Source organism: Melanerpes formicivorus, unplaced genomic scaffold, assembly GCF_026170545.1.
Source record: "Melanerpes formicivorus ecotype bairdi unplaced genomic scaffold, bMelFor1.0.p_v2 SCAF_119, whole genome shotgun sequence".
NCBI classification, from domain to species: Eukaryota; Metazoa; Chordata; class Aves; order Piciformes; family Picidae; genus Melanerpes; species Melanerpes formicivorus.
Window position 1 is genome coordinate 1,048,256 of NW_027142471.1, and position 26,502 is coordinate 1,074,757.

Sequence of the window (26,502 nt, forward strand, 5' to 3'; positions counted from 1 at the left end):
TGCTGGAGGCATTCCCTTGGCCTCCTGGGACTCCTGCCAGCTGCCTCCATGCCTGCAGGGCAGGGAAGTGAATCTCCTCCTTGATGTGCTCTGAGACTTCTTCTTGTTCCATGGTGCTCCTGAGCACGTCACCTCCCTCAGCATCCCCAGGCATGTGCAACCCCAAGATCCTGAGCTCTCTCATTTACTGGGGAGTTCCTTGCTTCCCTAATGCTTCTGCTTTGTGCTGCAGGCTGAGGAGGGCTCTGTGACCTTGGCATGATGAAGCCCTAATGCCAGGAGAATACCTACCACAGCAGCTCCAGTTGATATGTCAGATAGATGGAATATCATACAGGCTGGAGAGGTGGCCCAGGTGAACCTCATGAGGTTCTACAAGAGCAAGTGCAGGGTCCTGCACCTGGGTTGGAAAATACTTTACTATCAATGCAGACTAGGGGAGGAAGTGATAGAAAGCAGCCCTGAGGAAGAGGAATTGGGAAAGCTGTTGGATGAGAAGCTGGACAGGAGCAGGCAATGTGAGCTTGCAGCACAGAAGGCTAATGGCAGCCTGGGCTTCATCATATGATGTGTTGCGAGATGATCAAGAGAGGTGATTGTGCCACTCTCCTCTGCTCTAGTGAGACCTCACCTGAAGTACAGCATCCAGCTCTGGAGCCCTCAACACAGGAAGGACATGGACCTGATAGAGCAGGTGCAAACCATGAACATGATCAGGTGGTAGGAACACTTCTGCTACAAAGAGAAGATGAAGCAGTTGGGGTTGTTCAACCTGGAGAGCACGCTCCCGGGAGACCTAATAATGACCATCCAGTACCTGAATGGGACTACAGGAAGGCTGCAGAGAGATTGCTTACAAAGGCTGGCAGTGACAGGACCAGGGGCAATGGCTTTAAACGGGAGCAGACCAGATTCAGATTGGGAAAAAGTTCTACACCATGAAGGCAGTTGAACACTGCAACAGATTGCCCAGTGAGATGTTTCCTGTCAATCTCCATGGAAGCAGAAGTTCTCTACCCCTAAGTACATAGAGCAGTCACATAGCTGGTGTGCTCTGACTTTCCTAATCCCAGATCTGCACACTCAGCCTGGCAAACATTCTCCCCAGAGCAAAGGGGAACAGACTGGAAACCACTGGCACAGCCAATCCCTAGGCCTCTCAAGCAAGCACATGAAAGGAGCTGGCCTGGCTGAGCAGGCATCTGAGAAATGAGGAAGTGAAATGGCAGCATGGAGGAAGCCAGAGGTCAGGCTGTGCCATGGGCTGGGAGGTTTGGCTTTGGAGCTGAGTCTGCTGGAAAATTGCTTCTCAGGTGCAGTGCCTGTGGGCCTGGGGCAGTGCAGGAGCAGTATAAAAGAGACTCCTTCTGCTCACTCTCTCATCCACTCCTCTGGCCTCCCTCTCCTTGGAACAAGGTGAGTCTGAAGATCTTTCTCCAATTCCCTCTTCTTCTACTCTGCTTCCTTTGGGATTTATCAGTCCATTCCTGCTCCTTTGTCCCATTTGACTTCTTGTACCTGCTTTGCATGAGAAGGAGAAGGTGATGAACACTGTGCATGGCTGACTCACGTCTCAGCAGGGCTCTGTTAGGCTGATGAGAGGGCAAGACTGGTGGGACTCCCTACACAGCCTCCAGCACTCTCCTCCAGCTCATGACTCTTTTCCTCTTTGTTGACGCTCAAAATTCTCCTCAGCAAGCCCTCACACTCCGTTTCCCCCTGTCCTCTCTCCTAGGTTCATCTCCAGCCCCAGCCATGTCCTGCTACAGACCCTGCCAGCCCTGCCAGCCCTCTGGCCCAACCCCACTGGCCAACAGCTGCAATGAGCCCTGCTGTGTGAAGTGCCAGGACTCCACCGTTGTCATCCAGCCCTCCCCCGTGGTGGTGACCCTGCCCGGCCCCATCCTCAGCTCCTTCCCACAGAGCACCGCCGTGGGCTCCTCCACCTCCGCTGCCGTTGGCAGCATCCTCAGCTCTCAGGGGGTGCCCATCAGCTCCGGGGGCTTTGGCCTCTCTGGCCTCTCTGCCTTGGGCCGTGGCTCCTGTGGCAGGAGCTGCCTGCCCTGCTAGAGCTGCTGCCCAGGCCCTGGGCAAGGCCCCCAGGGCCCCACCTGATGCTTCTGCCCTGGTCATACAGCATCCTCTTGCTGCTTTCATAGTTTCATAGTTTCATAGTTTCATTCAGGGTTGGAAGGGACCACAAGGATCATCTAGTTCCAACCCCCCTGCCATGGGCAGGGACACCCCACACTAGATCAGGCTGGACAGAGCCTCATCCAGCCTGCTCTTAAACACCCCCAGGGACGGGGCCTCGACCACCTCCCTGGACAACCCATTCCAGGGTTTCACCACTCTCATGGTGAAGAACCTCCTCCTCACATCCAGCCTGAATCTCCCCACCTCCAGCTTCATTCCATTCCCCCTAGCAAGCCCAGCAGCCCATGCCAAAGGACAGGGCCAGCCTGGGCTCTGGCACTGCACTGCCCATGCCTGCATGTGCCCTCTGACACTCTCTCCTGGCCCTCCTGTGGCCTCCTTCTCTTCTGCTGCTCTGGCCTGGCAGCAGCAGCACAAGGCTAGGCTAGGGAAGAGCTGCTGGCCCTGTTCCTTCTGTGGGGCAGGCGGGTGAGCACTGTCGCCAACTTCAACACCTCTGTGGAGCACAGCTTATTATCTCTCCTTGCTGCTCCCTGCACTGATATCCCCACTCAGATTGACCTAATCTCTCTTTTTTAGCTCATTAAAGTTCTTCTGCATTCTACCCCATGCCTCTGTGTGATCCTTTTCCTTGCTATCCATTCCCAAGATGCTTTGAGAGAAACGTTTTGCTCAGAGTTGAATCTTGGCAGGCATTGCTGGTCTTGAATGTGCAGTGACTGAGAACAGCACTGGGCAGGTTCTTTCTGAGATGGAGCTGAGCTTCACCACCTGAACCCTCTTACTGTTTTTTCTTCCTCGTAGCTGAAATGGCTTTGAGAATACAGTAGTGTTCTGGGGACTGCTGGGCAGCACTTGCAGAGCAGCCAGGCTGTGTCTCCCGCTCCATCTCTAAAAGGCCGGATGTCTGGCCATGGGGGAGTGTCTGGGAGAGAACACAGCAAGGATAGTTGGCCCAGGCTCATCAAATGGCAACAGCAGCAGAAAGCCAGCCTAGGAGAACCTGCTGGCTCTGCTCCCTCTGTGGGGCAGGCAGATGGACAGCTTCTGGGAGCTTCACCACAGCCAAGGGACAGTCCCTCCTGCCCTTTCTTTGTGACCTTCACCCATATCCAGGCTGTTTACAACATCTGCCTCATTAAAGCTTTGCTGCATCCCATCCCATAGTTGTTTGTCATCCTTTCTCCTGGAGATGCTCTTCAAGGTCTGCAAGAGGAGTAACCTCCCTTATCAGTGTGAGTCAGCAGCTGACAACATCCACTCTGTCTTTTTTGTTCCACAAAATGTATCTCATGTGAAATCCTTTGACTTTGGTCTGCTTGTGTCCAATCTACCTTTCAGAGGTCTGCAATTGTTGGTCAGGAACACATGGTGCAATCTCTGGAGCAAACTAGGAAACCTCCCAAATGCTCTTTGACTCACAAGTCCTTTTGTCGCTGGTTGCCCAGACAGCTCTGGTCCCAAATTGAAAGTACAAAAGGACTTCTACAGTGCCCGCTGCCACGGCCTGCCCTTCCTGTGCCACTCCCTTCTCTCTGCCACTCCCTTCTCTCTGCCACTCCCTTCTCTCTGCCACTGCCTTCTCTCTGCCACTCCCCTGTTTCCCATTCACTGTGCTCCTTGGCTGCTGCTCTTGTATGTGAGGGCCTTGCCCACCGTCACCCTTGTGCCCAGCCATGATGAGGCATAGCTGCCTCTTGCCAGGACCTCACACTCTTCCTGCGCTAAGTGAGGGCTGGGGACAGCCTCTCTCTCTCCTGATGTTTTAGCTTCACTCTTTGGCTGTGCTTTTGCAGCTCTGGGAATTTTCCTCTGCCATGATGCTCTGCTCTGGAACCCTTCACTTTGGTAACCTCCCTGAAATGGAGATTACAGAAAGTTTTCAAGTGCTGCCATCGCTCCTGTGCCCTGCAAGTCAGAGCTGTCTCTTGCCTCCTGACCCTTATTTCTTATTCACTTCTGGGGCCCTTACTGTCAGTGGTGTTTAGGAGCCCAGCTGAACCAGGATGCTCTCAGATGGGTGTGGGTCTCTGCTTCAACTGCATTGTTCTCCACAATGGTGTGAATCCCTGGGTAAATCATGGCATTCAGAGGGGTGGTTTAGGTCCCTGTTTTACAGAGCTTCCTCTGACAGCTTGCAGGGCAAAGGAGTGATGCAGCAGCTGAAAATCTGCTGTAGCCTCCATTTCAGGTGTCCCAAGGGCTACAGAGCAGAGCAGAGGAACCTTGCCCAAGCAGCAAATCCACAGCCAAAGAGTGAAGGCCAAATCTCAGGAGGGACAGACGCTGTCCCCAGCCCTCACTCAGAGCAGGAGGCGTGTGAGCTCCTGGCAAGAGGCAGCTCTGGCTCAGCGGTGTGCGGTGACAAAAGTGTGACTGTGGCAAACAGCCTCTAGTAGAAGAGCAGCAGCCAGGGAGCACATGGAATGGGCAACAGGGGGTGGCACGTAGAAGGGAAGGACATGGCAGTTGCTGCTGTAGAAGGCCCTTTGGATTTCCCTTTTTGCACCAGAGCTATCTGGGCAACCAGCTACAGCAAGATTTATGTGTTTGTGTTTATGTGAGTGTTTTAGAGGTTTCCTGGTTTGCTCCAGAGACTGCACCAGAGTGCTTGTAATGGCTTAGTGCAAGGGCTGAACTCCCCCACTCCCCCCACTCCCCTTTCTCTCTCCTCTCTCCCTTCACCAGGAGATAGGAAAGCAAAGGGAATGAAAGGCAGAGGGAGAGTTTTCAGTTCCTTTACACAGAATAATTTACTCCTTTGCTTCAAAGTTATCAGATTACATCAGCATATATAGAGGACAGAAGGAAAAGTGAAGTGAATACCTGTTCCAATCCTGTAACAAGCAAAAAGCAGTTGCCTGCTCAAGCAGCAGAAAGGCAAGAGCCAGGCTGAGATTCTCTTTTGTTTTTCAAGTCATAACTCTGCACAGCTATAAATGCTGTGGTCATAAATTCATGATCCTGATAGTGGAGAATATTATGTGGTTTGATCCCTACATTCTCCACACTTTATTCCACACTATTCTGTATCATGCTCAACAGCAGTTAACATGATAATCTATATACAATTTACTGTGCATTCTCACCTAGAGTGTATTGTTCTGCGGCACACAATAAACTTTTCCATCTTCCTGCACTACCTACCAGGTAGATCCTGGGCCAGGAGGGACAGTTCTCCCCAGCTGCAGTATAGAGCACATTTGTAACCTCTTGTCCTGTCTGAACTGGTCCAAGGGCTCCTGCATGCACAATCTCCTGTTTGATTTGTTCAAAAGCTTGTTCCTGCTTAGGGCTTTGTTGGAAATCATCCTTCTTCCAATTTGCTTGGTAGGGAGCACTTACAATCAAACTGTACTTTGGGATGTGCATTCTCCACAAACCCACAACACCTAAGGAAGCCTGGCTGTGCTTGTATTTGTGGGTGGAGACATAGCTGTGATCTTGTGGATGACATACATTGGGATTTGGTGATACCTGTCCTGCCATTTTCTCCCTAAAAACTGGATCTTTCTTGCAGGTCCCTTGACCTTACTTTGGTTTATGGTGAACCTGGCCTTCAGAAGAATCTGGGTTATTTTCTTCCCTTTCTCACAAACTTCCTCTGCTGTGTCACCTGACACAATGATGTCATCAATGCACGGCAAGCGTTCTGGAGCTCCACGCCATTCCAGTGCAGTTTGGATCAGCCCATGACAAATGGTGGGGCTGTGTTTTCAACCCTGGGACAGTTGATTCCAGGTATATTGGCCACCTCTCCATGCAAAGGCAAACTGTGGCCTGTATTTTGGTACTGTGGGAATGGAGAAGAATGCATTAGCAATGTCAGCTGAGGCATACAATTTGGCTGCCTAAGGCTGCAGCTGGTACTGGAGCACCAGCATGTTTGGCACAGCAGCCCTCATCACTGGTGTGGCATCATTCAGAGCAGGGTAGTTCACTGTCAGTCTCCATTCACCATTAGATTTCCTTACTGGCCATGTAGAGATGCTGAAGGCTGAGTGAGTCTTAGAGATCACCTTTTGTCTCTGCAGTTGTCAAATTAGTCTATAGATGAGGATCACAGAGTCCTGGTTGGTGCAGTACTGTCTCTGGTGCACTGTTGCAGTGGCATTTGGTATTTGTTGGTGTTTTGATTTAGAACAAATTACTGAGGAGGGAATTGAAAAAATATAGCTATCTTTATTTTCCCGGAACCCCTGCCCCAAAATTATGCACAAAACTGATTCAATTTTATTGACAGGTTCAATTTTGTAGCGAATTCTGCAAGGATGCTTATGAGCAACTTTAGTACCGATTAGAGACTTCAGAAAATGGAAAAGGCTACGCCTTTTACCACTCTGATTTTACCACTCTGGTAAAATCCAAGGCAAGCCAGGACCCTAGGGAAAAGCCAAGAGTGCAGGTTGTATTCATGAGGGCAGAGTAGGAATTTGGAGATGGGCCCTGGATCTCTCCTTGATGACAGCCTCCAGAACTGCAAGCTTTATAACGCAATTTGTGGATAACATGGCATAAATCCAAAGGAAGAAGGACCTGCCAAAGATAAAGTGTCCTCAGACACAGGTCCCATGAGGCAAATCTCATGGGACAGTGCTGTCAAAACAAGGCAAGAGAAGCTGCACTACTGGCCTGTTTCCATCCAACGGCTTCGGTTTCCAGCAGTTAGGGATCTCCAGCACAGGGCAGGGAGCAGGACCCCAGGGTATACAAGTGCAGGGACTACAGCAGGAAGAAAGGCTCCATTTTAATATTTCCCTGCTTAAGCCCCAGGGGGAGTGGAAGGAATTTTGTGCCTTTGTCTTCCACCATTCAAACATCCAAAGATGGAGATGGGAGAAGTGGGGTTTGGAGCACCCTGCAGGACTTGGTATTTAACATCTAAAAATCACATCACGAAGGAGTCTTTCGAAAGACCACACAAGGCAGGAAACTGTTCCACTCTCTCTAAGGCACTGCTACCAAATGGCCACCAGTATCCTTTTGGATATCTCTCAGGCCTTGTCCCCAAAGCCCAGCTCCTCAGCTGTGAGGAGCACCCCATGGAGTCAGTCCCATCCTGCTGTGGTCACCATGAAAGGAAGAGCCATCCTATGTGTTCCTCTTGGACTTACTTCTGACCATGGTCAGAGCAATGGTGAGCCCAGCCTGAGACTGGGAGCCTGTGTAGGAGATTGGAGGGGGAAGGAAGCTGCTGAAAAGGGACTTTCTGAACTGAGTTCCCCCATTCTCTGAGATGAACAATCAGGAGTATCAGTATTTAAGGAGGACAACAAAATAATTCTAGTTCTACTGAAAGGTGGATTGGACATAAATGGAGCAAGGTGAAAGGACCTGGCAGGAGAAGCATTTCTTGGAAAGAAAAAGACAGAGTAGACATTGCCAGGTCCCTGTGGATAGGATCTATAAGGTACCAAGGACTGTCCTCACCAATGTGGCAGCAGGAATGTGTTACCCCACCATGAACCACCCCCACATGGTCCCTCCCTCTGCAGACACTGCAGCAGCAACAGTGAGCACTTTGTTGCCCTGGAGAAGCTGGCAGGGAGTGGGAGACATGGAGAGGCTTCACCACAACCAGAGGCAGAGCAGGGTGAACTGATGCATGACTGCAAATATTTAATGCAAGCTTATGTCACTGCACAGCCAGGCTGAAGAACTTCCTGACTCACAGCCCTGAGTAAGGTTGCTCCTCCTGCAATTCCTGGAGAGCATTTGCAGGAGAAAGGATGAGACAGAAATCTGGGGTGGGATGCAGCAGAAGTTTAATGAGTCAAATGTGGGAAACATGGTGGAGAAGGGTGGGAGCTCCAAAGCAGGGACAGCAGGGCTTCTGTGTTCCATGGCTGTAGTGGAACTCCCAGCAGCTGTCCATCTGCCTGCCCCACAGAGGAAGCAGGGCCAGCAGGTCCTCCCTAGCCTGGTTTCCTGCTGCTGCTGCCAGGCCAGTGCAGCAGAAGAGAAGGAGGCCACGGGAGGGTCAGGAGAGAGTGTCAGAGGGCACATGCAGGCATGGGCAGTGCAGTGCCAGAGCCCAGGCTGGCCCTGTCCTTTGGCAAGGGCTGCTGGGCTTGCTCAGCCCCTCGGAAAGCAGCAAGAGGATGCTGTATGACCAGGGCAGAAGCATCAGGTGGGGCCCTGGGGGCCTTGCTCAGGGCCCTGGGCAGCAGCTCTAGCAGGGCAGGCAGCTCCTGCCCAAGGCAGAGAGGCCAGAGAGGCCAAAGCCCCCGGAGCTGATGGGCACCCCCTGAGAGCTGAGGATGCTGCCAACAGCAGCAGAGGTGGAGGAGCCCACGGCGGTGCTCTGTGGGAAGGAGCTGAGGATGGGGCCAGGCAGGGTCACCAGCACAGCAGGAGGCTCAATGACAACAGTGGAGTCCTGGCACTGCCTGACACAGGGCTCATTGCAGCTGTTGGCCAGCGGGGTTGGGCCGCAGGGCTGGCAGGGCTGGCAGGGTCTGTAGCAGGACATGGCTGGGGCTACAGAAGAACCTGGTGGAGAGGACAGGGGGAAAGCAGAGAATGAGAGCTCGCAAAGGACAAGCCTGAATGCTCACTGAAGGGAAGGAAAGTTGTGAGCTGGAGGAGAGTGCTGGAGGCTGTGTAGGGAGTCCCACCTGTCTCACCTTCCCTCAGCCTAAAAGAGCCCTGCTGGGAGTCACCAAATCAAGGGTTTGCTTAGATCTGCCACAACTTTTGCACCTTCCCCGTACCAATGCAAAGCATCTCCAAAAACTCCCATAGGACATAGGATCAGGTGTGAGCTTAGCTGTCCCAAAGGAAGAAGTGTAGAAGAAGGAGCAGGAAGAGAAAGGACTTCTACTCACCTTGTTCCAAGGAGAGGGAGGCCAGAGGAGTGGATGTGAGAGTGAGCAGAAGGAGTCTCTTTTATACTGCTCCTGCACCGCCCCAGGCCCACAGGAACTGCACCTGGGCAGCAGACTCAGCTCCAAAGCCAAACCTCCCAGCCCAGGGCACAGCCTGGACTCTGGCTTCCTCCATGCTGCCATTTCACTTCCTCATTTCTCAGATGCCTGCTCAGACAGGCCAGATCCTTTCATGTGTTGCTTGAGGGGCCAAGGGACTGGCTGTGCCAATTTTTTCTAGTCTGTTCCCCTTTGCTCTGTGGAGAATCAGTTGTCCCTGCAGTGTCACTTTCACTGCCCTTTCAAAATTTCCATAGTCATCTCATCTTCCTAGCCAGAGAGTCCAGGCCATGCTGAGGAGCTCTCCTGGATGCTCCATGGAGTGATGGAAAAGGTTGGAAAGCCACTGGCTGGGACCCATCCCTGGGGCTCATCTGGTAGGTATTCTCCTGGCATTAGGGCTTCATCATGCCAAGGCCACAGAGCCCTCCTCAGCCTGCAGCACAAAGCAGAAGCATTAGGGAAGCAGGGAACTCCCCAGTAAATGAGAGAGCTCAGGACCTTGGGGTTGCACATGCCTGGGGATGCTGAGGGAGGTGACGTGCTCAGGAGCACCATGGAACAAGAAGTCTCAGAGCACATCAAGGAGGAGATTCACTTCCCTGCCCTGCAGGCATGGAGGCAGCTGGCAGGAGTCCCAGGAGGCCAAGGGAATGCCTCCAGCAGCCAAGCTTCAGGGACAGCCTCTCCCCCTCCACGGCCACTCCCACTCTCAGTGAGCTGTCTGTAGGTCCCTGTCCTAGACAGGGCTGGATCCCCTGTGGCCAGGGCAGCTCCATCCATAACCCAGGAAAACTTCTCCAGGCTCTGACCTGTACCTGAGTACACAACTTGAGGCAGCCCAAATGGCTTTTGCCGTTGGCATGACCTCCTTGTAAGAGTTCCCACAACCCAATGGCCTTGCAGGCTGGTTCTCATGTGTTGAAAAAGTCTCTGCTCCTGGCCAGGGGCCAAAGTGTGTGGCCAAAGCACATGGGGGTGTGAGAAGTTTGAGCTGAGCCCCAGCACCGCTCTCCTGTGGGGAGGAGGGACCTGACTCCACCAGGCTGGCTGAGCAATTGAGAAGTGCTGCCTCTTCAGCCTCCTGAAGGCAGCCATTGGAGACCCCCAGAGACTGGCACCAGAGGGGATGACTTTGTCCACTCAAGCAGGAAAGGAGAAAGGGGGCAGGATGCATGGTGCCATCAGGCCTGGGAGCATTTGTGTGCCCAGGATGATTCTCCCTGACAGGGGATCTGTGTGGCCTTAACAGGGATGGCAAATCAGCTCCCCAGATTTGCCCATACCCATGTACCCTGCCTGCACACAGCCCTCCAGCGCTTGGAGCACAGCTTCTGCCTGCAGTGATGCATTCCTGCAGTCGAAATCCTTGGATGTCTCATGCTGGCACTTCAAAGGATCCTCTGTGGCCCAGTGGTCCCCTCAGCAACGAGGAAGTGAAATGGCAGCGTGGAGGAAGCCGACGGCCAGGCCGTGCTATGGGCTGGGAGGTTTGGCTTTGGAGCTGAGTCTGCTGGAAAATTACTGCCCAGGTGCAGTGCCTGTGGGCCTGGGGCGGTGCAGGAGCAGTATAAAAGAGACTCCTTCTGCTCACTCTCTCATCCACTCCTCTGGCCTCCATCTCCTTGGAACAAGGTGAGTCTGCAAACCTTTCTGCTCCTCCTCCTCCTGCTGCTTGTTTTCCTTCACCTTTTTCCCCAAGGTGTGACAAGTAGCTGCTTGTGACGGGAGAGGGAAGAGAGTAGAAATGATGCATGGAAGAAAGTTGGGGATTTGATTGGGGTGTCTGCTGGGCTGTGGCCAGGCAGGGATTCCTTTGGGCTTTTGGCAGAGCTCTTTTGGGCTGAGGGAAACAGGAAGCCTGTGAACCTCTCGACTCCATCACCACCTCTTGACTCCAGCTCCCTCCTTGACTCTCTCACCGTGGGGTAACAAATTGCTGCTCACCCTTCCCTTAAATTCTCTGCTTTCCCCCTGTCCTCTCTCCTAGGTTCAGCTCCAGCCCCAGCCATGTCCTGCTACAGACCCTGCCAGCCCTGCCAGCCCTGCGGTCCAACCCCGCTGGCCAACAGCTGCAATGAGCCCTGCTGTGTGAGGTGCCAGGACTCCACTGTTGCCATCCAGCCCTCCCCCGTGGTGGTGACCCTGCCTGGCCCCATCCTCAGCTCCTTCCCACAGAGCACTGCCGTGGGCTCCTCCACCTCCGCTGCCGTTGGCAGCATCCTCAGCTCTCAGGGGGTGCCCATCAGCTCCGGGGGCTTTGGCCTCTCTGGCCTCTCTGCCTTGGGCCGTGGCTCCTGTGGCAGGAGCTGCCTGCCCTGCTAGAGCTGCTGCCCAGGCTCTGGGAAAGGCCCCCAGGGCCCCACCTGATGCTTCTGCCCTGGTCATACAGCATCCTCTTGCTGCTTTCCGAGGGGCTGAGCAAGCCCAGCAGCCCTTGCCAAAGGACAGGGCCAGCCTGGGCTCTGGCACTGCACTGCCCATGCCTGCATGTGCCCTCTGACACTCTCTCCTGGCCCTCCTGTGGCCTCCTTCTCTTCTGCTGCTCTGGCCTGGCAGCAGCAGCACAAGGCTAGGCTAGGGAAGAGCTGCTGGCCCTGTTCCTTCTGTGGGGCAGGCGGGTGAGCACTGTCGCCAACTTCAACACCTCTGTGGAGCACAGCTTATTATCTCTCCTTGCTGCTCCCTGCACTGATATCCCCACTCAGATTGACCTAATCTCTCTTTTTTAGCTCATTAAAGTTCTTCTGCATTCTACCCCATGCCTCTGTGTGATCCTTTTCCTTGCTATCCATTCCCAAGATGCTTTGAGAGAAACGTTTTGCTCAGAGTTGAATCTTGGCAGGCATTGCTGGTCTTGAATGTGCAGTGACTGAGAGCAGCACTGGGCAGGTTCTTTCTGAGATGGAGCTGAGCTTCACCACCTGAACCCTCTTACTGTTTTTTCTTCCTCGTAGCTGAAATGGCTTTGAGAATACAGTAGTGTTCTGGGGACTGCTGGGCAGCACTTGCAGAGCAGCCAGGCTGTGTCTCCCGCTCCATCTCTAAAAGGCCGGATGTCTGGCCATGGGGGAGTGTCTGGGAGAGAACACAGCAAGGATAGTTGGCCCAGGCTCATCAAATGGACATTCCATACCATAAACCAACACATGGTATGCAGATGTATGTCACAATTTGGTATTCCCATTCCCAACCCTGGTTGGATGGGGGCGTGGGTGGGGTCATGCTAACATTCAGGCTCCCCCAGCTGAGGCTGGTTATTCAAAAAGCAGAGGGGAATGGACGCAGGTTCCTCTCAAAAGACGCAAAGTTAAACCTACTTGCCTCCACTCACCTTCCCTGCTGCTCTTGGAAAACTCATATGGAGCACTGGAGATCGAGGGTGAGGTGGTCCTGATGACGGAGGACACACCATCTGGGGTTCTCCCTGAGGTTAAACAGCCTAAGGTTAAACAGCCTAAGGCAAAGCCGCCTAAAGTTAAACAGCCTTCCCCTGGCATCAGGACCTGTTTCCTCAAAAAAAAGAGGAGGGTAATTGTTATTGGTGATTCCCTTCTGAGGGGTACAGAGGGCACTATATGTCGGCCTGACCCATCTCATGGGGAACTCTGTTGTCTGCCAGGAGCCCAAGTTAATGATGTTACCAGTAGGCTGCCTAGACTGGTGCAGCCCTCTGACTACTATCCCTTACTAGTTATGCAGTTAGGGAATGATGATGTTGCAACCAGAACTCCCAGGGCTATCAAAGATGACTTCAGGGCCCTGGGAGATCTGGTTGAGGGGTCAGGGGCACAAATAATTTTTTCATCAATACCCTTAACTGCAGGAGGGAATACTGTAAGAAACAGGTCAGCAGCTATAGTTAACAAGTGGCTTAGAGGCTGGTGTAGTCAAAAGAATTTTGATTTTTTTGATATTGGGAAACTTTCTACTGCACCAGGCCAGCTGGCAACAGATAGAGTAGATCTGTCCCAGAGAAGGGGAAAGGTCACTGTATATGAGAACGGCCTGTCCCCAAAGGTAAAAAGATCCTGGGAAGGGAATTGGCAGGTCTCATCAACAGGGCTTTAAACTGCTTTCGAAGGGGGAAGGGGCTGAAACTAGTCCCCTCAGACAAGAGTCTGTGGGTGATAAGATAGAGTCAGAGGTGAAACCAGCAGCCCAGCTGAAGTGCATGTACACTAATGCACAAAGCATGGGTAACAAACAAGAGGAGCTGGAAGCCTTGATGCAGCAGGAAAGTTATGATGTAGTTGCCGTCACAGGGACGTGGTGGGATGACTCACATGACTGGAGCACTGCAACTGATGGTTATAAGCTCTTCAGGAGAGACAGGCAAGGAAGAACGAGTGGAGGGGTGGCCCTGTACATCAGGGAGGCACTAGATGCCATTGAGATGGAGATTAGGGACGATCGGGTTGAATGCCTGTGGGTAAGAATTAGAGGGAAGACCAGCAGGCCAGACACCCTGGTTGGAGTCTGTTATAGACCACCCAACCAGGAGGAAGATGTTGATGAAGCATTCTATAGGGAGCTTAAGGCTGTCTCAAGATCTCCGGACCTTGTTCTCATGGGCAACTTCAACCTGCCTGACATCTGCTAGGATCTCAACACAGCAGAGAGCAGACAGTCTAGGAGGTTCTTAGAATGCATGGAGGACAGCTTCTTATCCCAGGTGCTGCGAGAGCCTATCAGGGGCAAGGCTATGCTTGACCTCCTCTTCACCAGCTGGGAAGGGCTGGTGGGTGATGTGGTGGTTGGAGGGTGTTTGGGGTCCAGTGACCACGAGATAATTGAATTCTCGGGTTTTGGTCAAGCTAAGAGGGGCAGCAAGAAGACCTCCACTCTGGACTTCTGGAGTGCAGACTTCAGGTTACTCAAGGAACTAATTCAGAGGGCTCCTTGGGATAAAGCCCTTAATAATAAAGGGGTCCAGGAGAGCTGGACCTACTTCAAGGAAGAATTGTTGAAGGCTCAGGGACAGGCTGTGCCAATGTGCTGGAAGATGAGCCGCCGGGGCAGACGGCCAGCCTGGATGGTTAATGAAATTTTAATGGAACTAAGTGAAAAAAAGAGGGTGCACCATCTTTGGAAGAAAGGTGAGGCAACCCATGGAATGTTTAAGGATGTTGCTAGGTCTTCTAGGAAGAAAATTAGGGAGGCAAAAGCACATTTGGAGCTTAGCCTGGCCTCTACTGTGAAGGACAACAAAAAGTCCTTCTATAAATACATTAATAGCAAGAGGAAGGGCAAGGACAACCTCCATTCCTTGATTGACATGGAGGGAAATGTTGTATCAAGGGATGAGGAAAAGGCAGAGATACTTAATACCTTCTTTGCCTCAATTTTTACTAGAAGGGCAGAACGCCTTCCTGACAGCTGGCCTACAGAGCTGGCAGAAGGAGCCAGGGAGCTGCACAGTTTCCCTATGTTCCATGAGGAGGTGGTTGGAACTCTCCTCAGCCACTTGGAGCCCCACATGTCCATGGGGCCAGATGGGATCCATCCTAGGGTGCTGAGAGAGCTGGCAGATGAGCTGGCTAAGCCACACTCCATCATTTTTCATCAGTCCTGGATCACTGGAGAGGTCCCAGAGGACTGGAAGCTGGCCAACATGGTGCCCATCCACAAGAAGGGCCAGTTGGATGAGCCAGGGAATTATAGGCCTGTCAGCCTGACCTCAGTGCCAGGCAAGATTATGGCCAGGGAATTATAGGCCTGTCAGCCTGACCTCAGTGCCAGGCAAGATTATGGAACAGGTCATCCTGAGTGCAATCACACAGCACTTACAGGATGGCCAAGGGATCAGGCCTAACCTGCATGGATTTATGAAGGCCAGGTCCTGCCTGACCAACCTGATCTCCTTCTATGATCAGGTGACTCGCCTGGTGGATGTGGGGAGGCCTGTGGATGTAGCCTACCTGGACCTCAGCAAGGCCTTTGACACCATCCCCCATAGCAAACTCCTGGCCAAGCTGTCAGCCCATGGCTTGGACGGGAGCACACTGCATTGGGCTAGGAACTGGCTGGAGGGCTGAGCCCTGAGAGTGGTGGTGAGTGGTGACACATCCAGCTGGCAGCCAGTCACTAGTGGTGTGCCCCAAGGATCAGTGCTGGGCCCTGTGCTCTTTAACATCTTTATTGATGATCTGGATGAGGGCATTGAGTCCATCATCAGTAAATTTGCTGACAACACCAAGCTGGGGGCAGGAGTTGATCTGCTGGAGGGTAGAGAGGCTCTGCAGAGGGACCTCGACAGGCTGGACAGATGGGCAGAATCCAACGGCATGAGATTTAACGCATCCAAGTGCTGGGTTCTGCACATTGGCCACAACAATCCCATGCAGTGCTACAGGCTGGGGTCAGAGTGGCTGGAGAGCAGCCAGGCAGAGAGGGACCTGGGGGTACTGGTCGATGGCACGCTGAACATGTCATTCTGTCCCTGTATACTGCACTGGTTAGGCCACACCTCGAGTCCTGTGTCCAGTTCTGGGTCCCTCAGTTTAGGAAGGATGTTGACTTGCTGGAACGAGTCCAGAGAAGAGCAACAAAGTTGGTGAGGGGTTTGGAACACAAGCCCTATGAGGAAAGACTGAGGGAGCTGGGGTTGCTCAGCCTGGAGAAGAGGAGGCTCAGGGGTGATCTTATCACTCTCTACAACTACCTGAAGGGAGGTTGTAGACAGGCGAATGATGGTCTCTTCTCCCAGGCAGCCAGTACCAGAACAGGAGGACACAGTCTCAGGCTGTGCCAGGGGAGGTTGAGGTTGGATATCAGGAAGAAGTTCTATACAGAAAGAGTGATTGCCCATTGGAATATGCTGCCTGGGGAGGTGGTGGGGTCGCCGTCATTGGAGGTGTTCAGGAGGAGACTTGATGGGGTACTTGGTGCCATGGGTTAGCTGTTTGGGTGGGTTGGATTGGTTGATGGGTTGGACACGATGATCTTGAAGGTCTCTTCCAACCTGGTTTTGTTTATTCTAAATAAAGGTTTTATTCTAAATAAAGGTTCAGATAATTCCTTGGCATTTTCAAAGGTGAAACGATGCCAAACGGTAATGAAGTGAGTTCATTCTACTGGGCTGGGGCATAGGGAAAGCAGTGGGAAATACATGTGCTTAAGGGAAGAGATATCACCCTTTCCCTGGCCTGAAACTGTGGCATTGTCGCAGGAGCTGCCCCAAGTGCCTTGGCAGCAGGCACACACTGCCAGGAGCAGTGGCAGTGCAGGGCTGTGCCACTTGGTCTTCTCCAGGCTGCAGGCAGCGTGAAGCGAGGCTGCGCCATGTGGCTGTGCTCCAGGATGCAGGCAGAGTGGGAACGGAGTAGTGTGGGGCCAGCACTACAGGCTGCCTACCACGAGCCCTCTAGGCACACACACAGCAGTGGGGTCAGAGAGGCACAGGGCTGTGTGTTGTGGTTTAAGCTTTCCCAGAGTCCAAAAGCTCAAATGGAACAGATTTAGCTCGCCTCCCCCCTCCCTTTTTTCACAGGAGCAAAAAGCAAATTAGTTAAGAGAAAAGAGAGGCAAAACTACAAAAGAAACAGACTTGAATCGATTTGGAAGTAAAAAGTTAAGTTTAATAAAATATAAAATCCTATGTGTAAAAGGAAGGTTACAAAGGTATAAGGAAAAAAGGTAAATAAAAATAGATACGAAAGCAGCTGGCAAAGGATTCTCTGGAGGCAAGATGGATTCTCTTGAGATGCATTCCTTCAGACTCTGGAGCAGCATGGAATAGGTCTCACCACGTGGTTACACCAGCAGCAGGAGCATCAGGAGGAGGGTCTCGGGCAGGTGAGAGCAGGAGAAGAGAGAGAGAGATAGACAATGGCTCCCCTGAAAAAGGCTTTGGGGACACAAAGTGGGAGTGGAATAGACTTTGACCTGGGGACCCCTACCACCAAGGGCTGTGATGGTGCTGAGGGGACTGGACATCCATCTCATGCGAAAAGACTGAGACTCCTGGGGCATTTACACTCAAAAACAGAAGACTGAGATGGCAATCTAGAAATGTATGCAAATATCTGAAAGGGGAAGGTCATGAGGTCATGAGACTCCTTTCAGTGGTGGACATGGATAGGAAAAGGAGCAATGGGTACAAACAAGAACATGTGATACCACTTGAACTTAAGGAAAACTTTGAGGGTGCCAGAGCAGTGGACCAGGCTGCACAGAAATGCTGTGGAATGTCCTCTGGAGACTTCCAAAATCCACCTGGATGAGTTCTGCTGCAGCCTGATCTAGGTGTAGCTGCATTAGTAGTGGGGTTGGACTCAATGATCTCCAGAGGTCCCTTCCAACTTCTACCATTCTGTTATCCTGTGATGGGGAGAGAGAGGAGATGGGGAGTGGGGGGGTCGTTAACTCAGCTCAGATGGTAACTCAACATCCTCCTCTTCCTGACATTTGGAAGAAAATCTCTCTCTGCCCTTGTCCCCACATCCCAGCTCCTTAGCTGCGAGGAACACCCCATGCAGCCAGTTCCATTCTGCTGTGGAAGGAAGAGGCAGGAGCATCCTACATGGTCTTCTCTGGTTCTTCCTCCTGATCACAGGCACTAGGATGGTGAACCCAGCTTGAAACTGGAAGCCTGTGTAGGTGAATGGAGTGGGGGAGGCAGCTACTGAAAAGGGGCTCTGCAAGAGGGCTTAGGGTTCAGTTTCCTCATCCTGTGGGACAAGCAAGCAGGAGAAGTATTTGAGGAGGGCAACAGAATAATTCCAGTTCTTCCAAAAGGTGGATTGGACATAAAAGGAGCAAGGTCAAAGGACCTGCACAGGACATGCATTCTGTGAAAGCAAAAAGACAGGGTGGATGTTGCCAAATCTTGGCTCACAGCCCTGAGTAAGGTGGCTCCTCCTGCAATTCCTGGAGAGCATTTGCAGGAGAAAGGATGAGACAGAAATCTGGGGTGGGATGCAGCAGAACTTTAATGAGTCAAATGTGGGAAACATGGTGGAGAAGGGTGGGAGCTCCAAAGCAGGGGCAGCAGGGGCTCTGTGTTCCATGGCTGTAGTGGAACTCCCAGCAGCTGTCCATCTGCCTGCCCCACAGAGGGAGCAGGGCCAGCAGGTCCTCCCTAGCCTGGTTTTATGCTGCTTCTGCCAGGCCAGGGCAGCAGAAGAGAAGGAGGCCACAGGAGGGCCAGGAGAGAGTGTCAGAGGGCACAGGCAGGCATGGGCAGTGCTGTGCCAGAGCCCAGGCTAGCCCTGTCCTTTGGCAAGGGCTGCTGGGCTTGCTCAGCCCCTCGGAAAACAGCAAGAGGATGCTGCGTGCCCAAGGCAGAAGCATCAGGTGGGGCCCTGGGGGCCTTGCCCAGGGCCCTGGGCAGCAGCTCTAGCAGGGCAGGCAGCTCCTGCCACAGGAGCCACGGCCCAAGGCAGAGAGGCCAGAGAGGCCAAAGACCCCGGCGCTGATGGGCACCCCCTGAGAGCTGAGGATGCTGCCAACGGCAGCGGAGGTGGAGGAGCCCACGGTGGTGCTCTGTGGGAAGGAGCTGAGGATGGGGCCGGGCAGGGTCACCACCACGGGGGAGGGCTGGATGCCAACGGTGGACTCAGCCATGCACAGTGTTCATCACCTTCTCCTTCTCATGCGAAGCAGGTACAAGAAGTCAAATAGGACAAAGGAGCAGGAACGGACTGATAAATCCCAAGGGAAGCAGAGTAGAAGAAGAGGGAATTGAAGAAAGATTTCAGACTCACCTTGTTCCTAGGAGAGGCAGGCCAGAGGAGTGGATGTGAGAGTGAGCAGAAGGACTCTCTTTTATACTCCTCCTGCACTGCCCCAGGCCCACAGGCACTGCACCTGGGCAGCAATTTTCCAGCAGACTCAGCTCCAAAGCCAGACCTCCCAGCCCGTGGAGCAGATACACTTCCCTGCCCTGCAGGCATGGAGGCAGCTGGCAGGAGTCCCAGGAGGCCAAGGGAATGCCTCCAGCAGCCAAGCTTCAGGGACAGCCTCTTCCATGGCCACTCCCACTCTCAGTGAGTTGTCAGCAGGTCCCTGTCCTACACAGGGCTGGATCCCCTGTGGCCAGGGCAGCTCCATCCATAACCCAGGAAAACTGCTCCAGGCTCTGGCCTGTACCTGAGTACACAACTTGAGGCAGCCCAAATGGCTTTTGCTAGAATAAACTTTATTAGAATAAACCAAACCAGGTTGGAAGAGACCTTCAAGATCATCGTGTCCAACCCATCAACCAATCCAACCCACCCAAACAGCTAACCCATGGCACCAAGTACCCCATCAAGTCTCCTTCTGAACACCTTCAATGACAGCGACTCCACCACCTCCCCGGGCAACCCATTCCATAGCGCAATCACTCTTTCTGTATAGAACTTCTTCCTAACATCCAACCTGAACCTCCCCTGGCGCAGCCTGAGACTGTGTCCTCTTGTTCTGGTACTGGGTGCCTGGGAGAAGAGACCATCATCAGCCTGTCTACAACCTCCCTTCATGTAGTTGTAGAGAATAATAAGGTCACCCCTGAGTCTCCTCCTCTCCAGACTAAGCAGCCCCAGCTCCCTCAGCCTCTCCTCATAGGGCTTGTGTTCCAAACCCCTCACCAACTTTGTTGCTCTTCTCTGGACTCGTTCCAGCAAGTCAACATCCTTCCTGAACTGAGGGACCCAGAACTGGACACAGTACTCGAGGTGTGGCCTAACCAGTGCAGTGTACAGGGGCAGAATGACCTCCCTGCTCCTGCTGGCCACACTGTTCTTGATGCAGGCCAGGATGCCATTGGCCTTCTTGGCTGCCTGGGCACACTGCAGGCTCATGTTCAGCCTACCATCAACCAGCACCCCCAGGTGCCCTTGCATGATCTCCTTGTAAGAGTTCCCACAACCCAATGGCCATGCAGGCTGGTTCTCATCTGTTGAAAAAGTCTCTGCTCCTGGCCAGGGGCCAAAGTGTGTGGCCAAAGCACATGGGGGTGTGAGGAGGGTGACCTGAGCCCCAGCACCGCTCTCCTGTGGGGAGGAGGGACCTGACTCCACCAGGCTGGCTGAGGAATTGAGAAGTGCTGCCTCTTCAGCCTCCTGAAGGCAGCCATTGGAGACCCCCAGAGACTGGCACCAGAGGGGATGACTTTGTCCACTCAAGCAGGAAAGGAGAAAGGGGGCAGGATGCATGGTGCCATCAGGCCTGGGAGCATTTGTGTGCCCAGGATGATCCTCCCTGACAGGGGATCTTTGCGGCCTTAACAGGGATGGCAGACAAGCTCCCCAGATTTGCCCACACCCATGTCCCCTGCCTGCACACAGCCCTCCAGCACTTGGAGCACAGCTTCTGCCTGCAGTGATGCATTCCTGCAGTCGAAATCCTTGGATGTCTCATGCTGGCACTTCAAAGGATTCTCTGTGGCCCAGTGGTCCCCTCAGCAATGAGGAAGTGAAATGGCAGCGCGGAGGAAGCCAAAGGCCAGGCAGTGCCATGGGCTGGGAGGTTTGGCTTTGGAGCTGAGTCTGCTAGAAAATTACTGCCCAGGTGCAGTGCCTGTGGGCCTGGGGCGGTGCAGGAGCAGTATAAAAGAGACTCCTTCTGCTCACTCTCTCATCCACGCCTCTGGCCTCCATCTCCTTGGAACAAGGTGAGTCTGCAAACCTTTCTGCTCCTCCTCCTCCTCGTGCTGCTTGTTTTCCTTCACCTTTTTCCCCAAGCTGTGACAAGTAGCTGCTTGTCACGGGAGAGGGAAGGGAGTAGAAGTGATGTATGGAAGGAAGTTGGGGATTTGACTGGGGTGTCTGCTGGTCTGGGGCCAGGCAGGGATTCCTTCAGAGCTTTTTTATGCTGAGAAAAACATGAAGCCTGTGAACCTCCTGACACCATCGCCATCTCTTGACTCCAGTTCCCTCCTTGACTCTCTTACCGTGGTGTAACAAATTGCTGCTCACCCTTCCCTCAAATTCTCTGCTTTCCCCCTGTCCTCTCTCCTAGGTTCATCTCCAGCCCCAGCCATGTCCTGCTACAGACCCTGCCAGCCCTGCGGCCCAACCCCGCTGGCCAACAGCTGCAATGAGCCCTGCTATGTGAGGTGCCAGGACTCCACCGTTGCCATCCAGCCCTCCCCCGTGGTGGTGACCCTGCCCGGCCCCATCCTCAGCTCCTTCCCACAGAGCACCGCCGTGGGCTCCTCCACCTCCGCTGCCGTTGGCAGCATCCTCAGCTCTCAGGGGGTGCCCATCAGCTCCGGGGGCTTTGGCCTCTCTGGCCTCTCTGCCTTGGGCAGGAGCTGCCTGCCCTGCTAGAGCTGCTGCCCAGGGCCCTGGGCAAGGCCCCCAGGGCCCCACCTGATGCTTCTGCCCTGGGCACACAGCATCCTCTTGCTGCTTTCCGAGGGGCTGAGCAAGCCCAGCAGCCCTTGCCAAAGGACAGGGCTAGCCTGGGCTCTGGCACAGCACTGCCCATGCCTGCCTGTGCCCTCTGACACTCTCTCCTGACTCTCCCGTGGCCTCCTTCACTTCTGCTGCCCTGTCCTGGCAGAAGCAGCACAAAGGCAGACTAGGGAGGACCTGCTGGCCTTGCTCCCTCTGTGGGGCAGGCAGATGGACTGCTGCTGCGAGTTCCACTACAGCCATGGAACACAGAGCCCCTGCTGCCCCTGCTTTGGAACTCCCACCCTTCTCCACCATGTTTCCCACATTTGACTCATTAAACTTCTGCTGCATCCCATCCCAGATTTCTGTCTCATCCTTTCTCCTGCAAATGCTCTCCAGGAATTGCAGCAGGAGCAACCTTACTCAGGGCTGTGAGTCAGGAAGTTCTTCAGCCTGGCTGTGCAGTGACACAAGCTTGCATGAAGTATTTGCAGTCATGCATCAGTTCTCCCTGCCCTGCCTCTGGTTGTGGTGAAGCCTCTCCATGTCTCCCACTTCCTGCCAGCTTCTCCAGGGCAACAAACTGCTCACTGTTGCTGCTGCAGTGTCTGCAGAGGGAAGGACCATGCAGGGGTGGCCCATGGTGCTGTTCTGCTGCCACATTGGTGAGGATAGTCCTTGGTACCTTATTTATCCCACTGCCCACGGCCACAAGGAAGAACCAGAGAAGGCCACATGGGATGCTCTGAATCTTCCTTTCCTGGTGGGCACAGTTGGATGGGACTGGTTGTGTAGCGTGCTCCTCACAGCTGAGGAGCTGGCCTTTGGGGACAAGGTCGCAGATTTTCCTCCAGATGTCAGAAAGAGAAGGATGTTCTCTGCACATCTGGTGTGCTAATAGCTGCTGCCAAGCTGTTAGGCTGTGGCACTGCTGTATTTTGGACAGCCCCCTTGACATGCCCTCTGCATGCAGGGCACTGATTATACCTTTGAAGACCTCATTGTCATTCTGGTCAGCCTTCTCCTCATCTGTTGTTACCAGCTCACCAGTCTTGCTCATCAGGTGTGGGTTTTCATTACCTTTCCTTTGCTGTTGAAACACCAGTAGAACCTTCTTGTTATTCTTCACATCCCTTCCAAGTTCAGCTCCAGCCATAACCAGGCCTTCCCGACCCTGTCCCTATACAATGCTGCATCATCCCTGTACTCTTCCCACACTCTGTCCCTGCTTGAGCTGCCTGTGAAGGTCCTTCTTGCCTTGTAGCTTCACCAATGCCTCTGGACCCTGGGGACTTTCTGATGGGGGCTGCCATTTCTGTTTCCAGGAGGACAAAGCCTGGCTCCATCAGTCTGCCTCTTGTTAACCTCCCTGAAGGTCTTTAGCCTTTTTGTCTCCTCTTTCAGCTCTGCCACTATGCTCAGCAGATCATTCCCTTAGACACACCACACAGGTGCTGTCTCTGCTGGCTTCTAGGTCTCTTGACAGGTGAAGGCTTGTGGGGGAGCTCCAGTTGGGCCACCACATTCCTTCTGGAAATGGGTCTTGAGCAAGTGAAAACCACAGCTGGGTCCTTTTCTGTGAGGGTGATGCCCCCTGGTAGAGCTGCCTGCCCTGCATGTCCTCCCTCTGCCAATGGCTTCACCTGCCCTGATTCAGTGTCTGGAGAGGTTTTGCTATGATCCTCAGAGTGAGATTAAGACACAAACAAGGTCAGATTCTGGAGGGTGTTATTGCTGCAAGTAAAAGAGAAAATAAGAGCAACAGGATAGCATGGGCTGAAAAGTTAGAAATCAAGCAAACAGTCAGCACAGAGCTGCTTCAGTCACCACCACCACCCCTTGGCAGTTCAAGGTCTCCTGGACCTGCAGCTGTCTGTAGCATCCATGTCCTGTTCTCCAAGTCTCCTGTTCTGGAGGTGTTCAGGTGTTGGCACTTGGGACCTGCAGCTGTCCAAGGCATCCTCCTCTTCTTCAGGTGTCAGTGGGTGATGGATGCTGACTTCTTTATATACTCTTCTTGACTGCTCCATGGCCATCACTCATTGCCTAGGGACACCACACATCACAATGTTCTCGGCCCTCCTACATCCTTCAGGGGCTGTGTGATTGAGGTTGAGATTACCTCCCAACAAACTGGAGGTTTACCCCCAGCATAAATGCCCAGCCTAGCTCAGAAGGTTTGCAAGCAGAATGAAGCTGCCTTTACAAAGCAAGCAAAAATCTAGAAATATCAAATGCAATGAAAATGTACAAAATATATACACAGATATTTACAATTTAGAAACAACACAAGCCCCCCCTTGACCTGTTGCCACACCCCTCTGGACAGTCCAGGGGGCTGCTTACAACTTCCCTTCTTCCCCTCCCTCCCTTTCCTGATACCTCACAGGCACAATCTAAGCTGGCAGAAGGTCAGGAAAGAGCTAAGGGAGCAAGGCAAAAGCAGAGATCACAGAGAGAAGCAGCAAAAAGAGAGAGAAATGTTTCTGCAGCTAACTTTTATCCTCAGTAGCAAACCAATGGCATTAGAGAGACCATATCATTGTTTTTCTGTTGTATCCAATGGCAAATTTTATCACAGTTCCTATTTGTATTTATAGTTAGGACACTAAGCTAAGGCACTTAGCTTGAAACTGTCACAGGCTGCCATGTGAAGACGTGCAGCACATCACATTGGTATGGACAGGCATGTGGGGGGAGGGGGCTCTCAGCTTCAGTTTTATGACAGTGTGGGAGAATTTGCCCCCACTGTTCTTGGTGGTGGGGAAGAGCTCTGGGGAGAGAATTCTTCTCCTTTTTATCCTCCAATGGTAACATTTTATAAAAGCCTGAGTCCCCAGATCCCCACCCAGTTCCATATGCATGGTGGGCATGGTGTCAGGTGATGGCTGGCCTGGTCCACTTTGGCACAGGCTCAGTGTGTCAAGAGGGCTTCTTCGGGGGTCACATCACACAAGACCCTCCTCAGGGTCAATGATCTAGCAGTTCTATGCCTGCTTAGCAGGCACTAGAACCCTCAAGGCCTGAGGCAGATGCTCAGTCACAAGGTATCAGTGAGCAGCACGCTGCTGCAATCTCAGGAGCAAGCCACGAAACCTCCAAAACACTCTGTGACTCACAAGTCCTTGTGTAGCTGGTTGCCCAGACAGCTGTGGTGCAAAACAGGAAGGCCAAGTGACCTTCCACAGTGCCAGCTGCCATGTCCTGCCCTTCTATGTGCCACACCCTCCTTTTTGCCACACTCTTCTATGTGCCACACCCTCCTTTTTGCCACACTCTTCTATGTGCCACACCCTGTTTCCCATTCAATGCACTCCCGGGCTGTGCTCCTCCCCTAGAGGCTGTTCCCTACAGACACCCTTTTGTCCCCCCACACCACTCAGCCATAGCTGCCTCTTGCCAGGACCTCACACTCTTCCTGCTCTAAGTGAGGGCTGGGGACAGCCTCTCTCTCTCCTGATGTTTTAGCTTCACTCTTTGGCTGTGCTTTTGCTGCTTTGGGAAGGTTCCTCTGCCATGATGCTCTGCTCTGGAACCCTTCACTTTGGTGACCTCCCTGAAATGGAGCCTACAGCAGCTTTTCAACTACTGCCATTACTCCTGTGCCTTGCAAGTCAGAGCTGTCTCTTGCCTCCTGACCCTTATTTCTTTTTCACTCCTGTGGCCATTCCTGTGGGTGGTGTTTGAGTGCCAGCTGAAGCAGGGTGCTCTCAGATGGGTTTGGGGCTCTGCCTCAAGTACAGTATTCTCCACTCCAGTGTGGATCCCTGGATCAATCATGGCATTCACAGGGGTGTTTTAAGTCCCTGTTTTACAGAGATTCCTCTGACAGTACTGAATTGTGGCTCCAGGAAGACAGCTCAAGCCCCAGGATCATACTAGAAGCAGACACTGAGGGACTGCACCACTCAGGGCATGATTCACACTTGCCTCGCTCAAAAGTAGCAAAAGAGTGTTCATCAACAGCACTGAACAGCTCATGCAAGGGAGAGCAAGGACCTCAGGAGCCTGCACAACAAAACCAGCCCCAGCAGGCCCAGAAGGGAAGCGGGAGCTGTCTTCCCTCCTCCTCTCCACTCCACAGCTCCCCCAGCACAGCAGGGCCTCAATGCCAGGGCAAAGTCTTTGGCTCTATGAGCCTGTTGCCAGGCTCAGTCAGATGCAGAGCTGAGCAGTGCAGCCAGCAGGCTGCCTGAGCTACACCACAGCCTGCCAGCCAGGGACTGGTGCAGCTGGACATGAGCAGCTCAGGCTGACACTGGCTCCAGCCCCCCATAAAACACCAAGAAGGCTGTGGGGGCCTTACCTCGTCTGGTGGCCAGGTGCCCACCACCACACTCTGTCACTTCCTCTCCTCAACTGGAAAGGGAAGAGAAAATAAAATGCAGTTCTGGTGGGTCAAGCAAAGGCAGTTTCAGGAAGAAGAGCAAAAAGATGCAGAAGCAAAGTGAAAAGATTTCTTCTCTTCCTGCCACCATCAAGAGCACACAGTCTCAGAGGACACAGTCTCAAGCTGCACCAGGGGAAGTTCAGGCTGGAGGTCAGGAGGAAGTTTTACACTGAGAGAGTGATTGCCCATTAGAATGGACTGCCCGGGGAGTTGGTGGAGTCGCCGTCACTGGATGTGTTCAGGAGGAGACTTGACAGGGTGCTTGGTTACATGGGTTAGTTGATTAGGTGGTGTTGGGTGATAGGTTGGACGCAATGATCTTGAAGGTCTCTTCCAACCTGGTCTATTCTATTCTATTATATTCTATTCTATCAGGTGCTGCACAGCCACTCCTGGCAAGCAGAACCTCAGGACACTTAGTGGTTGCTTTGCAAGACAAATGCCTTAACCAGGAATGTCCCTCAGATTCTCATCCAGAATATTTCTGTGCCCTCAAAGCCTTTTCAGGTACAATGTCAAAGAACAAATAGAAGTAATAATATGTTCAAGGTCAGTTCCACCTGAGGACGAACCTGCCCAGTGCTGCTCTCAGTCCCTTCACGCTCAAACTCTGCAAACCACTCGCAGAATCTCCTCTGAGCAAAATCTTTCTCCCTAAGCAATTGGGAAAAGGTCTGCAGGGAGAAAGATGACACAGAAGAAAGGG

At 53.0% G+C, this 26,502-nt stretch overlaps 2 protein-coding genes across 4 annotated transcripts; one reads left to right on the forward strand and one right to left on the reverse strand.

The window, feature by feature from the left end:
- Positions 1 to 1,399: 1,399 nt before the first annotated feature.
- Positions 1,400 to 21,761, forward strand: LOC137456197 (feather keratin 2-like). Of its 3 annotated transcripts, none has more exons than XM_068167503.1 (2): positions 1,400 to 1,416; positions 21,027 to 21,761. In XM_068167503.1, exon 2 carries the CDS (start codon positions 21,047 to 21,049, stop codon positions 21,335 to 21,337), a length of 291 nt encoding a protein of 96 aa, XP_068023604.1. In that variant the 5' UTR covers positions 1,400 to 1,416; positions 21,027 to 21,046; the 3' UTR covers positions 21,338 to 21,761. The 3 variants fall into 3 exon arrangements, with proteins under 3 accessions (XP_068023604.1, XP_068023602.1, XP_068023603.1); XM_068167501.1 differs by lacking the exon at positions 21,027 to 21,761 and adding an exon at positions 1,736 to 2,761 and having other exon boundaries at positions 1,401 to 1,416; XM_068167502.1 differs by lacking the exon at positions 1,400 to 1,416 and adding an exon at positions 20,662 to 20,679.
- LOC137456255 (feather beta keratin-like) lies at positions 8,330 to 12,678 on the reverse strand. The gene is made up of 3 exons (XM_068167554.1): positions 12,675 to 12,678; positions 12,418 to 12,510; positions 8,330 to 8,649 (listed from the first exon to the last, which is right to left on the reverse strand). Exons 1-3 carry the CDS (start codon positions 12,676 to 12,678, stop codon positions 8,330 to 8,332), a joined length of 417 nt encoding a protein of 138 aa, XP_068023655.1.
- Positions 21,762 to 26,502: the final 4,741 nt, after the last annotated feature.